The 17562-nt window shown below is 35.0% G+C and overlaps 2 protein-coding genes and 2 non-coding genes across 4 annotated transcripts; 3 read left to right on the top strand and 1 right to left on the bottom strand.

Moving 5' to 3' along the window:
* The first annotated feature begins 564 nt into the window (after positions 1-564).
* TRNAK-CUU lies at positions 565-637 on the top strand. The gene has a single exon. It is a non-coding gene; the product is annotated as a tRNA-Lys (tRNA).
* Positions 638-714: 77 nt separating this feature from the next.
* Positions 715-787, top strand: TRNAK-CUU. Its single transcript has one exon. It is a non-coding gene; the product is annotated as a tRNA-Lys (tRNA).
* A 1430-nt stretch (positions 788-2217) lies between these two features.
* On the top strand, positions 2218-4449 carry LOC114195277 (peptide-N4-(N-acetyl-beta-glucosaminyl)asparagine amidase A). The gene has a single exon (XM_028085693.1). The coding sequence runs from the start codon at positions 2531-2533 to the stop codon at positions 4313-4315; it is 1785 nt and encodes a 594-aa protein (XP_027941494.1). The 5' UTR covers positions 2218-2530; the 3' UTR covers positions 4316-4449.
* A 17-nt stretch (positions 4450-4466) lies between these two features.
* LOC114195276 (probable methyltransferase PMT23) lies at positions 4467-14363 on the bottom strand. Its single transcript, XM_028085692.1, has 9 exons — positions 14088-14363; positions 7872-8389; positions 7457-7606; positions 6742-7012; positions 6519-6629; positions 6127-6298; positions 5486-5740; positions 5109-5303; positions 4467-4995 (listed from the first exon to the last, which is right to left on the bottom strand). Exons 2-9 carry the CDS (start codon positions 8334-8336, stop codon positions 4797-4799), a joined length of 1818 nt encoding a protein of 605 aa, XP_027941493.1. The 5' UTR covers positions 8337-8389; positions 14088-14363; the 3' UTR covers positions 4467-4796.
* Positions 14364-17562: the final 3199 nt, after the last annotated feature.

Genomic DNA, 17562 nt, shown 5'->3' with positions numbered 1-17562 from the left:
GTAATTTCCTTTTGATTTTGAGGTTAGTGTTGTCTATTATTGAAGTCAAAGGCTAAATGTACAAGTTTTACAGCGTATTCATTGCACTAATTAATGTTGGTTTTATTTATCAATTTTGCTAACCTATGCACCATTATGGAGATGTCTGTAGTTTTCGAACTTGTTCGTAGAAAATAACTTGAGATACAAATAATGCAACCTTATTACTCGATTCAATAACATTTTCCTTTCCACTTGCATGATAACTTTTCCCATCTTGAACAACATCATGGAGGATGCAACGTCACAAAATAGGGCAGGCTAGCTCGCTCATTGCGGGTCGGGTTCAAGCTTCTAACTCATTTTCGAATGTTAGGTTGACTCGATCTGACCGAATTTTGATGAATCAAAAATAGGTCGAGTTTAAGCGAACGAGTATAACCTATTTTGACATTCATATTCATTTATCCTAAAATTTAATGGTCGTGTTATGGACGAGCTAAACATTTCCTTTGATCTTTTTATTACTAGAGAGAAATTTGTTATACACATAATAATGTGTAATATTATTTGGAAAGCCATTGAGCCCGTCTAGCTCAGTTGGTAGAGCGCAAGGCTCTTAACCTTGTGGTCGTGGGTTCGAGCCCCACGGTGGGCGTTTTTGTTTTTCTCTTAAAACACTTTTTACTTGATTCATGTCTAGGTTTGTTGGGTTGCACATCAAATTTTCATCTAGCCCGTCTAGCTCAGTTGGTAGAGCGCAAGGCTCTTAACCTTGTGGTCGTGGGTTCGAGCCCCACGGTGGGCGTTTGTTTTGCCACTTAGATGAATTGTGGTATAACTATGATAAATTCAAAAAACTACACTTACCATGTTCACATATGCTTGCTGCATGCAAATATGCACACCACAATTCCTAAGTTAAGTAGGATAAGAACAAAGATGGACATAAGGGAACAACATGGTCGATCAATAAAATGTTCATACTATTAAACATCAGGACATAAAATGTTCTCACCATTGATTTATGTTTTATTTAGAAAAATGTATTCCATGTACCTTTACTTAATGTATTTAATGCATGCATGTTCATAAATAACTTTATCATATTTTTTGTATTCATCTTCAACTTATACTTTATCATATTTTTGTCTAAAATAACTTTTTTTGACAATTTTTATACTTTCTCTATTTTTTTAAAATTCTATTAAAAATTTCTATATTTAAAATATATAAAAAATATTTTTTTACTATATATATTTAAATTTTATTGTTGTTGTAAATATTTTTTATAAATAAACCTATATGTTTTACATATTTATATACCTAATTTTTACTCTACATTAATTTTCTTTTTAAATAATTTTACTTACAATAATATTATTATTTTATTTTATTTTTCTAACTCATTACACCAAATTTTTATTACATAAATTATTTTAATCAAATAAATATACATCTCTCACATTTAATTTTACATAAAACAACCATCATTATAATATATTATTATCATAATTTTACTATTATCATAATTACCATATATATATATATATTTAAATTATCTTAATTATTATTTTTATTCTTTAATTTATTTATTCCTTACTTATTTATAAAAATCAAAATAAATATATCTTTTTAATTTCAAATACACATCAAACTAACAAAATTTTAAATGTATAATAAACTATTTTTAATAAATCAAAATTTTTTAATTTTTAATAAAAAAAGAGTTCTTAAAAATTATTTAATTTTTTCTTTTAAAAAAACACCTTTTTAGAATTCGTCTTCTAAGGGAACCTGAATCCTAAGAGGGGTTTTGCAAAACAGAAATAAAAAAACACCTTGCATTTTGGTTTGCCAGGGAAACGAATCCCTTTCATGTAGAATAAAATGGTCTTTATGGATAAATAATATTTATGGAGGTATATTAAAGTTAATAAAATAAAAAAATGTCTACTTTTGTCAAAAATTCACCGTAGTCCTGCATTATAAGTTTTTTCAGGTGTTGTTATGAAATACTCTTTCATAATGTTAATAGTGCCTCAAATTGCCTACTTGCAATTATTCCACTAAGTTGTCTCATAACGTTCATGTTGATGAAGCAATACTAGAGAAGCTAAGAAAATATGACAAGGAAAAGTACGAAACAGAGAAAGATCAAAGATTATACCTCATAAACAGTGGTAGTCCCGAATTTTTCACTAACTATTACTATCAAAAGAAAACTAAACAGGGTCAATACAATAAAAAAGTTCATGATTGAAGTTTAGTTTCTTGTTTTGGACATGGCAACAGTTTGCAATGGAATGAAAAATAAAAGAAGTACTGAATGAATGAACGCGGAGTTTAGTGTTGTGTAGGATGGTGATAAGAAAAACAGGAGGAAGAAATTTCCTGAGACAGTAGTACCCAACGCTATTATATATATACAGTGCCATTTTTGTGGATTGAAAATGAAGCAAAGGTAATTCACAGGTATCCAAAGTTCTCCAAAGTTTTAATTTTTAACCTGAATCATCTTCATTTCACGTATGATTTCTACTTCCTGGCCATGAATACTGCGAGCGAGAGGTTTGTTACGTTCCTCTGTTTCTTTCTGCTTCTCTTCATGACAACGTTGTCAAACTCCCAACCAGACCGTTTCATGAGACCCCTTCGTGGGAGTAACAGTGAATACTTCGAGGTGGGTTACCCGCCGCCGTCACACGAACCCACTCCGTCCTGCAGCCACCGTGTCCTCCACCACTCCTTCGCCCACACCATCGACTCTCCTCCGTACACCACCTCCTACAGCCCTCCCCCGCGCTGCCCCGCCCCGTGGTCCCGCGTCGTGCTCCATTTCCACGCCCGCTGCAAGGGCGAGCAGTACGACCGCATCGCCGCCATCTGGATCTCCGGCGCCGAGATCCTCCGCACCAGCACCGCCGAGCCCACCGCCGACGGCATCTTCTGGAACGTCCGCAAGGACGTCACGAGATACTCCTCCCTCTTCGCCAAATCCAACCTCGACCTTACCATGATGCTAGAAAACATCGTGAACACAGAGTTCACAGGCGTCTACCACGTTACCGTCACTCTCCTCTACTACAACGAGTACGCCGTTAAGGCCCCCGTCAGGGTTCCGTTTGTCCCCTGCCCCGAGGAGCTTACTTTCAATCCAATTTCTCTGCCTACATCTCGATCTCTTATCCAGGATCCCGGCTCCAGAGGCGTGAATGAGTCGCCGGCGGATTTGATTATTCCGATATCCGATGATGGGCGGCGAGGGTTTTGGTTCAAGTTGGAGGAGGAGAAAAGTTCCTTCTCCCGGAAAGTTCGAATTCCGAGAAACACCTATCGCGCGGTGCTTGAATTATACGTTTCTTTTCACGGAAACGACGAGTTCTGGTACTCGAACCCGCCGACTTCGTACATCACGGCGAACGGTTTGGCGACGGAGCGTGGGAACGGCGCGTACAGGGAAGTTTACGCGACGATCGACGGGCAGGTTGTCGGGTCGGAGGTTCCGTTTCCGGTGATATTCACCGGCGGGATCAACCCTTTGTTCTGGGAGCCCATGGTGGCGATCGGGGCTTTTAACCTTCCCTCATACGACATCGATTTGACGCCGTTTTTGGGGAAAGTTCTGGATGGGAAGGAGCACGTGTTCGGAATAGGAGTGGTGAAGGGAATATCTTACTGGCTGGTGAACGCAAACTTGCATCTTTGGTTGGACCACGAATCAAAGGTGGTTCATGCTAATCCCGTGGTTCATCACAGTCCTGAAACTTCGATCGAACGGCAAGAGGGGTTTCGAGGGCTTGATGGGTCGTTTGACGTGGACGCGGAGCAGGAAACGCACATCACAGGGTGGGTCATGACCAGTGCCGGCAACATCACCACCACGGTTTCTCAGGGATTCTCGTTCAAGAACTTCATAAAGTTCCAACACAATGGGAGTATCAAGACCGTTAAGCAGAAGTTCAAGGCAAAGAAAAAAGTTAAGGTGATCGATGGAAAAGGTGAATCTATCACCAGGTTGAAGGTTAGACGAAGGTACCCTTTAAGGGTTGTCACCACCACTAAGGAGTTTCTCGATGGCACATACCGGCTTGTCACCGAGCTTTCTCATATTCTCAATGAGAAGCATGTAAGTGGGTGCTTCTCGAAATCCATTACCAATGCCCAGAATTCCAAGGGCTGGATCGATGTGAAGGGTCACTCTGTTGTGTCAGGTCAGGCAAGCACCACGCAGAATTATAGTTATGTTGATGGGTTCATGTGCTACTCCCGGAATGTTGCTGCGTCTAATGGAAGGATTGTCTTGGACAATTCAACGTTTGTTTGTGAATTGTGAAGATTCTTTGTAGTTTCTTTTCTCGTACATGTATTATGTAGTTTCCTGCATAGGGTTTTAGTTTTATTTTTTCTAGGAAGAGGAATGTGTAGTGTCTTTTGAATCTGCATGTATGTATGTATTGCTTGCATTCAGCCACCGTGCCTGGATCTAGACACAGAAGGATCATAGCATTAGTATATGATTCCTGACAGAGTACAGCTTGCACATAACTGTGCATGCCAAAGTTATGGTAAACTCGTATCACAGCATGAGTATCCGGAAAAGAAAATATATCAGAAAAACAAAAGTCCTCCGTATTACTATTACTATAAATAAATGTATGGCTAACAAATTTCACACTCGGACAAGATTACTTGTCGGATACAATATTCCTTTCTTGAAATTCATTCATTTTGCACCAACCTTTTATCCAGAATATACTGATATATATAATCCATGGTGATTGAAGATTTCTTCATGTTCATAACCCAATGTACATTCAGTCTGAAGAGCTCGTAGGTCGCCAGAAACCCTTCCTAGCTACAAGAAACTGATCCTGATGCAACGTTACAGACCAGTGAAGTGAACTAAAAATTGGAGTGAGCTTGTTAAGTATCTCCATTGAATCGTGAACCACGAGATATCCATTTGGTCTCAGTATGCGATCAATCTCCACAGCCACATCTAAAATGTCACATCTGACAAAAATTGTTCATTATCAGAATCATATACACTTACCTGTGTTGTGCATAAGTGACAGAGTCCTAGAATAACATGATGTTATAGATATTAGTTTCTTCAAGAACCATACCTTGGCTCAAGATATTTGAACAGAAAGCTAGAGTGAAGAAGATCGTATGTGCGAGGATAGGTACTAAAGGACTCGCACCAATCATGATACATTCCTATAAACCCTCTGTCCATTATAATACTAAGAGTATCAGGCACATCAATAGGTACTACATTCATCACCCACACTGGAAGATCAACGAGAGCAGCAGCAAATCTGCAAAATATAACAGACGTGCTATCAGTCTCAAAGAAACTTGGAGGAAACTGTCAATAACATGCCATTGTTACATCATGAGTAGGTCTGATAGAAAATCAAGGATATCGGTTATTACTACCAATGCCCTCAAGAATGTATGGGCAAAAGAGCTAGAATTTGAGAAAAAAATGTTACTTTACCCTGCATAACCAGCATTCATGTCCATTACATTTCGAACACTTGACCAATTTATAGGAAGAGCTTTCACATAAACATCTGAAACTAATTCAGACCAGCGTTTGCTGTCCTTGAAGAACTTGTCTTTGGAAACTGAATCAGTAGGTAAGCTAGGTGGCTTACTGGTAAGCCTCTGGGGCCAAGACTTGGGCCAGCTCTGCAGTTTACCCTTATCATCGACCGGAAGAGGAGTAAGACAATTATTGAGCCTCGCATACCTAAACATAATCACAAGCATGAAGAGGAAATTAGCAAAGATAGAAACTAAACAGAAACTAGTTCCAAACAAATTAAGAAAATCAGTTTACTACATTAAATTTTGATTAGTATCTTAATATAAAGTTACACATTAATTAAAGTTAAGGGATTTTAGGAAAAATATCCTTAAATAAAACAAAAGTTGGCAAATTTGCTTATATTCAAGAAAAAAGGGTGATCTTTACTCAAACGAGAACAGGGTACTAACATCTAGCATTGCTCGCAATAGTCTCTCTGACCTTTTTCTTAGAGGTAATATTCATTTATTTTGTGTTGGAATAATGAAGTATAAATTGATAGAAACATAAGCATAATAGAAATAAGATCCCAAGAAAGGAGAAACTACCATGAGCTGTTCTTCCCATCTCCATTTTCACATAGAGGTGGATTGTTCTCTTTACGTTTCTCATAGCAAGAAGATGAGGTGGGCTTCTGGTATATAACAAGTCCAATTCCAGAAGAATCATGAGCCTTAGCCACAACCTTCCAGCACATGGCTTTTGTTATATCCACCATGGCTGCAGTTTGACAAAAAAATAAAATTCTTAAACATAAAAGCTGAGAAGACAGAACAAATTCATTTGGGACATCAAGGTCAGCTCATACAAAAATTCAACTTCTCTGTGTATTAAATAAGATACATTCTCAACACAGATGAAAAAATTATAACTAAAGAGGAAGGAAAGACAATGACACAGAGAAAGAGGATGAAGGTGAGAGAAAAAGAGAAAGACAAACCATTCCATACTTTCTGATCTCTTTCATCATCTCGGTAGACTGGTGTTGCAGACCATGCAAAGAAACCACCAGGTCTAAGAATCCTATTGAGCTCATACAAGGGCTTCCCACCTAAATTTGTGACAGTATTTGTGAATAAACATCATTATCATATATTGGTATAAACGGAACATAGAAGGAAGTCCTGATATGGAAAGTGGAAGCAAGAAAAAAAGATAAGTACCATCTGCATCCCAGTGAACCCTACACCGTGCACAATGGATCAAATCAAAGCCATTATCAGGAAAAGTCAACTTTTGTGTTCCAATGACTGAAAGAGTTGCAGGGATTCCTCGTTCCAAGGCAAACTGTATCTGAGCTTCATGTTCATCCTTTGGGGCAAATGACATAGTAATAACATTTTTGTCCAGCAAATAGCCACCAAAGCTAGCAACACCACAGCCAACATCTAGAACAACCCTGGTATGCTTTCCCCATTTAATTGCTGGTAATGTCTAGTATATAACCAAAAAATTAGCAAACTAGTGCTACCACCATAAATGTACTTCTTGAAGTCATTCATAAATCAAAACGAAACATTGCTATGCCCTCATTACAAGAAAATGTCATCGATTTTATTGGATAAAACAATATATGAATGCCAACTCTTTATATGAAATCTTAGACATTTCCATCAATCCTACTAGAAAGAAGCAACAAAGCATTGCATCTAAAATTCCTAATCAAATAAGCTCTGAGCTTTTTGATGTGTTCATTTGATATCAATATGTAGACCAAGCAAGATCCAAAAGTAGTAAGTTTCTTCTCAGTCACTCTCCGAGTCCTCCCAATTTTTAGGTTCTTCTTTTCAATAATTGATTAAAGTTCATCAGTGTATATAAAAGTCACATATATATCATAATCATGGTTAATCATGTGAATCCACATGGCAAAAATACCTTCTGTATGAACTCAATGTAATGATCTACTCCATCTTTGAATTGAGTACCACCACCTGGAAAAACCAGATATTCTCCAGACTTTACTACCCAGTGCTGATCTTTCTTGTACTCCACCAGCTTTGGATGAGGAACGTTATCATACCAAATCTGAAAATAAAGAAAATATAAAATTCCTTCTCCATTGACTTCAAGACTAGTTAAAAGACTCAAATGGTACTTAACAAATAACAACTCAACACTATTTTCATTACTTCATTAGAATAAATTGGTATGTGACAAATCATAAAGCAAAACCCGTTCAGAATACAAGTAAAGCTAAGAGTACAACAATTTCTTCAACAACCTGCATAACAATATGTAAATGACTAAAGAGTATCACAATAACAATTCATTCAACTTCTATGAATCTCACCTTATCCCTGCTCTTAGGCCACGGAACCGGGGCTTTATACCCTTTGGGGAGAGGCAACAAGCAGTGAAGACTGGTCTCAGGGCAATGTCTTTCCCTGTGCTCCATGTGCCTCCTCGACTTAAGAGCCTTAATGGCCACAAAATTATCCAAACATGGTATAAAATCAACATTCTGCGGGTCCTCACACAGCTTCCAATCAATGGTCACAGCATCCTCCTCTGGGGGCAAACCTTGGTCTTCATCAGCTGTGACATTGGTCACCTTTAGAGGAAGCTCTTGCTCTTTCGGTTTTGAAGCATGATGAGGAGGTGCTTGGTGTTGGATAACAGAATAGAAAGCAACAGGATTTGAGGTGGTGTTGGAGAAGCTGAAGAGGAAGAACGCGACACAAATGAACAAGATTAAGAGAGTGAAAATGAAAGGGTATTTCCTCTCCTTGAAGAAGTCTTCAACTACAATTGCCATTTGGGTTTCTCACTCTGCAGGGAGACACAGAATAGACATGAAGATGATGCTAGTGTTATTTTATATAATTTTATTATATAAAATTATTACTCTCTATTCTCTATTATTACTGTGGATTGACATTAATTAATAAATTATATTATTTATAAATATTAATTATATTGTACAATTGTTATTAATTTATGGATAATATATATTAAGTTTCTGATGAACGATCCGTAATAGATTGGATTGTTGAATGAATGGTTTATGATAAACTTAAGTATTCAGGAACTTGTTGAGAGGTCTCTGATCTCTGTTGGTAAGGATATAAAATTGATATCTCATTAGTCAGTTTTAAAAGAGACGACATCAAAATACATTTGAAAGATGTGCTCTAGAAAAACCTACCAGAAAGAGAGCAGTATAGTCTCACAAGTAAACAATTTCTAATCTTTCATTGATTCTATTTGAAAGATCAGGTACCACCACTCTTTCATATATATTATTCCTAATTATAGGTACGCTCTCACATTCTACTATTGTTATTAGAAACCGTTCTTAATATTTGGAAATAACTTATTGTATGAATGGTTTGATATTTCTTATTATCTATTTAAGATTTATAATCTAACAATTGGTATCATAGCAATGTTAGATTTAGATTTATGATTAAGATTTTGTTCTTTTTCTGCATAAACCTTAATTTGTTTTTCCCAATTTTATGACGAACCCTAATAGAAAATTTAGCAGTTTCTCGAACTGTTCTCTCACAATCAGGTTTAGGGATTTCTCTTCGAATGTTTTTTTTTTCGTGGAAATCCCTGATTAAAAGGTTTCAAACCCTAATTTTGGAAAACCTTTTGCACACGACCTTGTTCATCTTCCTCGCGGGTCTTTTATATCTTCGATCTCTTTCTCGCGATGTGTTCTCCTGGTTTTATCTCCAATCCAGAGCGTTTTGTGGCCAATCTAGTTTCGGACCTTCTCCTTGCATTCTCGCATTCCAGCAGCGGCGCGGTTTTGAACCCCCTTCGTCAATGTTCGCAGTGCCAATCAAGGTTGGTTCGCGGCGACTTTCCACACTCGTTTTGTGAATCTCGCTTCTTGCGTGTGGTGGTGTGCACGGTTCGTCCAGTGTTCGTTCCGGCGGCGAAATCGTGACATCACCAGTGGTGGTTTAATCTCCTGTAGTGGTGGCGCAAGGAGGATCTGCGACTCGCGACATTGATGCGCTAACTTCATCGTCCAAGGTTCACGGTGGTGCGGTGATTAACGATAGTGACATTTTAGTTCGTCGCCTGTGATGCTTCGCAATTTGCAGTGGCTGCTGAGAGGCGCTCTTGCAGATTTGGTTCGTCACCGACGACGGCAAGATGTTTTCCCTGATCTGTTATTGCGGTCTCAAAGATGAGGCACATTCTGCAGTAGGGGCGATTTTCGTTTGGTTTGCTGCGGTGGTCTCCATCTTTGTCACAATGGGGACCGGCGGTGGATCTGTTGGCGTCCCTATGTTATTTCAGGGTGATGGTTCGTGATATGGTTTGAGAAGTTTTTTTTTCGTTTCGCGATTTGTGTTTTCCATAAGATTGGTTGTGGTGTTTCTGCAATGTGGTTGCTTGATGGTCTTTTCTATTCCAATGGTGGCCTGAATTGTTACCATAATGCATTGCTCTATGTTGTTAAATAGCCATTATAATGTTACTGTGATGTTGAGCTCTTGGGAACCATGATTGTAACAATCTGTTATTGTGGCTGCTTTGGGTGTTGTAATTACATCATACGTCTTGTTGCATCCTCTTGGTATCTTCAGCAAACCTTTGGTCTGTGAAACTTTTGTGTAATATTTAGTGGTTACTGGTGAAATCGAGGAGCACGAGGCTTGCCTCAATGATAAGTTTCTTGTTATACGACTTATGGTCATTGGTTAGTCATGGAAGTAACCTTTCTCTGTCCACCAGAGTGTGTTTGTTTGACTTTATGAAATCCTACAATGGTGAGGTGCATTTCTTGACTTTTTAAATTAATAATCACAAACCTGAAGGTTTCACTTGATTGTGATTTAGCATCAGAGAGAAATCAATTAACATGATACCCTTATGTACTATTATTAGAATCTCTCTTGTTAAGCCATGTGTGAGTAGACTCATTTTGAACTATTTTCATTTCACCATATAAAAGGTTAGATTGAAATCGTGATCATAATGGAGAGGATTGGTTAAAACCATTTAAATGGTTTTATTTTCAATTGATGACAGATTCAATTTCAAATCAATATTAGCCATGACATATATGTGGGCTTTTCTTAAGTTTTCTGTTTACATTACTTTCACATTGTGTAAAAAGGTTGAAAAGGTCTGTGGGCATTCATATTCAATGACCTTGTTTTCAAGAATTATTTAATTAAATACTCAGTAAAAATTGGACAAGTCGTAATGATAGTGATATTTCGTTTATCTAAGAGTTATGATCAACACGAACCTATCTTGGGAAAAATTTTTTTTTTTGTTGTTATGTGATTTGAAAGTTTAATACCTTGTCAAGTGATTGGAAAATTCATAAAGCTTTTTTTTTTCTATGGAAAGTTTTTTCAACTTTTACGAGAAAGTTTTGTTCCAAGTTTCATTTGGTTTTGGACTATAAAATGTTTTCCTTTTACTTTCACTTGAATGTCATTTTGTATAGTGAAATCCGTGATGGATTTAGAGGAAGAAAATTATGTATTTATGATATATATAAGTTGCATGTGAAAATAATATAATTTTATATGATTGTGATCTCACCTATCGTGGGCACAATTATATAAAATTTTGTGTGAATGAAATAATTTAATCTTAATTATTTCATGAATACAACTTAATTTTATATATCATTCTCTCGACTTTTGGGTATGAAATGTTTTGTACAAGTTCTCTACTATTTTGGTGACGTGTTAGTATACTCTGCTCTCCAGTTAACATGACTATACTTGAATTAATTTTGACCCTTATTTGGAAATGTTATTATTTAAGGGATTGTTCATGCATAATATAATTTTATTATATTTTGTTAAGCATGGGTGATATAATTTTATATGATTGTGAACTCACCTATCGTGAGTACAATTATATGAAATTTTGTGCTAATTAGATATTTTAATTATCCCATTAATTAATTTTATATTACATTAATGTCAATCATGCTCGTATGTTATTTTGATTCAGGTGATATGATGTACTTTGAATTTTATCTTATGTCAATTATTTGTCTTGTACCTTATCGGTATTAGATTTCTTTATGACATGAGTTGCACATTGTCTTTTATTTCTTAATTATATTTCTTATTTATTATGATTCGGGACCCTCAGGCGGGATCATAGTGGATGAGAAATTTGGTATTATAGGCATGTTTGACTGTGTATTTAGAAACATTACATTTTATTGCACAATAATTGTGCATATTAGATGTTTATTTGTTGTTACTGGCTTCTTTCCTATGTAATTGAATTCGGTAAAAACTTTGAATAAGACAAATATTGAGGACTGGAAAGAATCTTTGGACTTATATTTGGCAAATACCGACATGGACTCTTCTTTGAGAGAAGAAGAGCCTCCAGCTCATACTCCTCAATCCACTACTGTCTAGAAAGCTTCTTGTAAGAAATTGGAACACTTAAACAAAGGGTCTTTGACGGTGTTGAAACACACCATGAGCAAGTCTATATGGTTCAACCTAATAGCTCTTGCTAAATAAGGCAAAGAGCATTTAGTTTGCAAGTTGAAGAAGTCTATTTATGACTTAAACAAGCTTCTAGACAATGACATTTGATATTTGGCCGGATGGTCACTTCTTTTGGCTTCAAGAAAAATACCACAAATCAATGCCTTTACTTGAAGGCTAGTGGGAGTCAATTCGTCATTGTTGTCTTATATGTTAATGATATTGTTCTTTCTAGTAAAAGGGTTGAACTTAACTGAGACAAAAAAATTTATGTTAAATAGCCACTTTGTTATGATGGACCTTGGCAATGCCTTTGTTGTTTTAGGCATTCAGTTTTTTGTGACAGGTCATGTGGCATTCTTGGATGGTCTCAAGGAGGATATATTGATCCTCAAGGTTTAACATGCATTCTTACTCCTCATGTGTAGCACCTATTCAATAAAGTGACAAGCTCTCTAAATGTCAATGTCCTCAAAATTGATACAATGATAGAGTTGAATTTGAAAAAGTTCCATAATTACTTCCGTTGTTGATAGTTTAATGTATGCTCAAGTTTTGTATTCGTCCCTTTAAATCTTTTGCTTTAGTATTGTAGGGAGATACTTGAGTGACTCAAGTTTGGGTCATTGTAAAGCCGTTAAAAAAAGGTTTTTAGATATTTGCAGGGAACCAAGGATCACATGTTGACCTATAAGAAGTTTGATCAACTTCAGGTCATTGGTTATTCTGATTCTGATTTTACTGGTTGCCCTGACGACCGAAAGACTATTTCTGGCTTTGGTTTTATGATGAAAGGAGAAGCTATTTCTTGGAAGAGGGTTAAACGAACTTATATAGCTACTCCTGAAGGCAGTATGTTGCTTGTTATGAAGCACTTGTCAAACTATGTGGCCTAAAATTTGTTTTTTTGACTTTCAAATTGTTGAAAGTATTTCTAGGCTACTTGTAATATATTGTGGAAATACTACTGCCTAGGATTTCTCTCAAAACAACATACGTTCTAATGCTCAAAGCATCTTCATATAAAATTTATGTTTGTTAGAGAGAAAATTTTAGATTTTCGAACTCGGATTGAACATATTGCTACATAAGATATGTTAGCATATCCACTAACTAAAGGCTTAGCTAATGGAGTTTTTTCAAAATCATGTAACTCATATGGTTGTGGTTAAGTCTTTTGATGTACTGGGTTAGTGGGAGTCTGAAATGTACCCTTTATATTATCATGGTTTTCATGAGATGTAAATTTATAAATGACGTCAGGTTTATTATATCTCTTTTGGCATATAAAATGTATGAACCATTTTGGGATCACATATTTATTATGTTTGTTTTTATTTTATTTATTATCCATTATTTTTTAAATCTAAGCATATGATATGTATCCCTATCGGATATTATCTTTGTGATTCATGCTTATATTTCTTAATTGGTATTTGTGCTTATGTTGTAATTGATATAATTAATTTATTTATTAATGTTATCCAAGTGGGAGATTGTTGTATTTTATATAATTTTATTATATAAAATTATTACTCTATATTATTATTGTGGATTGACATTAATTAATAAATTATATTATTTATAAATATCAATTATATTGCACAATTGTTATTAATTTATGGATAATATATATTAGGTTTATGATGAATGATCTGTGATGGGTTGCATTGTTGAATGAATGATCTATGATAGACTTAAGTATTCAGGAACTTGTTGAGAGGTCCCTGATCTCTGCTGGTAAGGATATAAAATTGATATTCCATTAGTCAATTTTAAACGAGACGACATCAAAATACATTTGAAAGATGCGCTCTAAAAAAACCTACCAAAAAGAGAGCAGTATAGTCTCACAAGTAAACAATTTCTAATCTTTCATTGATTCTATTTAGAAGATCAGGTACCACCACTCTTTCATCTATATTATTTCTAATTATAGGTACGCTTTCACATTCTACTATTGTTATTAGCTATTGTTATTAGGAACCGTTCTTAATATTTGGGAATAACTTATTGTACGAATGATTTTATGTTTCTTATTATGTATTTAAGATTTATAATCTAACTACTAGAGCTTACGAAGAAGAAGGGAACATGTCGCTGTCTGAACAAAATCAAAGGATACAAAAGTGAGGATCTTGTGGTTGTCCTTCGGATCCTAAAGACTGTGTACTTTGGTGGTCAGATTCAGAATTCAGAACTCAAAGCGCACGACTTCAACTCAACCCAGGTTCTTGCGCTCTGTAACCGACGCGTTGACAGTGACAATGGTAGCGTTGTGCTTTCTTTTACCAAGGTACACCTACCCCAGTTCATTAACCATAAATAGTAAATGCTCATTTTTTTTCATCGTTGAAAATGCAGCAGGACTTTAATATATACTCATGATATATACACTAATGTGATAACTATATTTTGTAATATTATGTTTTTTTGTTAAACTATTAGGTTTAAAAGGCTATCTTCGTTTTTCTTTATCTAGGGTTAAATTTCATAAGTGCGATTGTAAAATTATAATTATAAATTGGGTGCTTTAGTTTTTAACGTTAAACAATTTAAGTTTTATTAATATTATTTAATTTTCCTATTCCTCTCACACACACCATACCCTTTTTATTCAAACACCCGACCTCACGCACTTGATATATTAAGGGAAAAACCTATTAATTCCTCGGTTTGTTTATGTTTAAGATTTTTTTAATAATTAACTTTTTATTTGCCACATGATCGTGATAATGTGTTTCAAGGTGAATTCTTGTTTACAAAATTGTCATGTCCGATTATACTTTTTTAAAGAATGTGTCGAATTAAGGTTATTAAAAATAATATTATGTTATTGTAATACACAAATAAACATAAATTATGAGTAATATATCGTATTGATTTTTACAAAAGTCTTTATCTTATTATTTTCGTTATATACACATAAAATGGTAAGTGGTACTTGCAAGTAAAATTCCATTCATTTCATTTTAATTTGTATGCTACATGTATGATAATGTGGCACAATACGATCCATTAACATATAAGAAAGTTCCTTCATATTTTTAAACAATTTTACATAATAAGAGACTTTTTAAATAATATTAACCTCAACCAATTTAACCTAGTTAACCAAAAATTAGAGTATTGAAGACACTCAACATATCACACAACACTCAAGTTAAAACATATCAAATTAAATCAAACATATCAAACCGTCATAAAATCCAACAATCTATGACCACTCCACTTCTAAATTCAAATGCTCCAACCTATAATATTATCATAGCTAAAGTAGTTTTATTTACTTTCATGACTATAAAATAGCTCTAATAGCTTTTCACTATAAGAGAATGTAATATATGTACACTAATAATTCAAATTAATAATCTTAGCACATCTTAACAATTTTAAGCAAGTATAAATTCACCTTGAGCATGTGTTCAAGAGAATTTATGAAGACGGATAGTAATAACTTCGTGTTTTCTCTTGGGTTGATTTGCACGGATACTCGAGCGCAGAAAAGCGGGATACATCCACTATCTGATCACGACATGCATGCAAAGATTTGAGGGTGTTGCTTAGCATTTGGCGAGTTCAACCCTGATTATTCAGAGTGTGTGTGGCAGCGGTGTGTGATTGAGTGTATTGTTGAGTGTGTGTTGCAGGGGTGTGTGTTCATCTATTGCAAGGATATTTTGTGTGTGTGTGTGTGTGTGTGAAAGAAGGTGTTGTGTGTGTGCGCTAGTGCTTGTGTGCGTGAATGAATAATGTATGGTGTGTGTGCACCGATTAGGTAATTGATGTTATGTGTGTGAGTGTGTGTGCTCCGGTAACCAGTGTTGTGTGTGTAATAATAATAAATATATACAATATAATAATTAATAATAATATATAATAAAAATATATATAATATAATAATTAATAATTAATAATAATATGTATTATTAATAATATGTATATAATATTTAATAATATATATATATATATATATATATAATAATTAAAATATTATTAAAATTTAATATTTTTAACTTATTTAAAAATTATTTGGTTTTATTTTTATCATAAGGGTAATTTTAAAATTCTATCTGTTAAAACTTATTTTAATTTATCACATCAATCAAATCACTCATTAACTTTTACAAAATTCATCTCCTGATCCATCCACTTTACCCTTTAAATCTACTCAAAAAATACACATATTCATTCCCTCAAATCAACACAAATTCATCTTCACACTTGATAAGTGTCAAGAATAAGTAATTTTTCTATTTGAAATTGAAACTTATCATGTATCAAATGGTGCTATTTGAGTATAAAACAAATCTCCTTAGCTTAAGATACAAAATGATGTATATAGAATTGGAGCTTTATGAATTATAATGATATTTAGTTGTTTTGCAGTAAAAATAAAAGAAAATATCAAGTATGCAGTTGAACCACAGTACTGTAGTTGAGCCATGGAAGTAGAAAAGACAGGACACCATATTTGGACTTTCTGACTTGACACAAGAAATGGACCTAAGCCTCGTGAGGAAACCCTTCCAAATCCATGAAGCTAAGGAGCCAAAAGAACCCTTCCAAGAAGAAAAGGTCACATGCTAAGCACCGAGACAAGGGGCTGAGATGAGAAGGAAACCCACTTGTGAAATAATCCATGTGGTTGAGCATCGCCTAAAAATTCCTATAAATAAATAGCTTGGGTCCTCATTTCAGGCATTGAGTGGAGACTCCACAATGTAGCAGTAGTGTAGAATAGGGTCTGTGAGGCACGAGGGAGGTGCTCTTAGTATAGATCTTATGTGTAGATGTTACTGGAATTGCATTGTAATATTCTATGAGTAGCTGAACTCCCTCGTGTCCAGGTTTGATGTAATCAATTTTGATTCTATTCACTTATACTTTTTGGGTATTTATATTTGCTTTCATTCAATTGTTTATGGTTTGATTTATGCTTAATAATGACTTGATCAATCATCTATTTAACTTGCTTGGATTGAGTTGGGAAACCAATCTCAATATGTGGTCCAATCAAATCATCATACATGTACTGGATGCTCCATGGCATACCAGAGTGGATGCTGGAGGAGAAAGTCTTGCACATTAAATCAAGGACTCATTCTACCAGGAGTTGAGGAATCACACTGGATTTGGAGTCCTTGTCCTTAGGTTCTAGTGTATCAGGGATGAACCTAGATCTACATAGAAAGAGTACTCCCATGACATTGAATGATTTCCAAAGTAAACAAGATAGTAGTGGTGTAGTAGAAGAAGATGAGATAAATCATTTCATAGCCCCTACTCCACTCAATCTATCTAATAACTAATATATATTTTTACTTGCACCCTCTATCATAAATCAAAAACTCAAAAATCAAACTACCAATGTACTTGCTAAATTCTCGTGGATACGACACTTGTTGATACTATTACGTACCAGTACACTTGTTGAAAAATGATTGTTGAGAAGCAGTCATCAATACTCTTCTCCAAATCCATCATACCAAAGGAACACGACCTGAATGCAATTAAGTCGCATGCAAACAACGTAAAGCACATGCA

This window comes from Vigna unguiculata, chromosome 8 (assembly GCF_004118075.2).
Source record: "Vigna unguiculata cultivar IT97K-499-35 chromosome 8, ASM411807v1, whole genome shotgun sequence".
Lineage (NCBI taxonomy): Eukaryota > Viridiplantae > Streptophyta > Magnoliopsida > Fabales > Fabaceae > Vigna > Vigna unguiculata.
The sequence above is the reverse complement of the archived record's forward strand: the minus strand, read 5'-3'. Positions and strand labels throughout refer to the sequence as shown.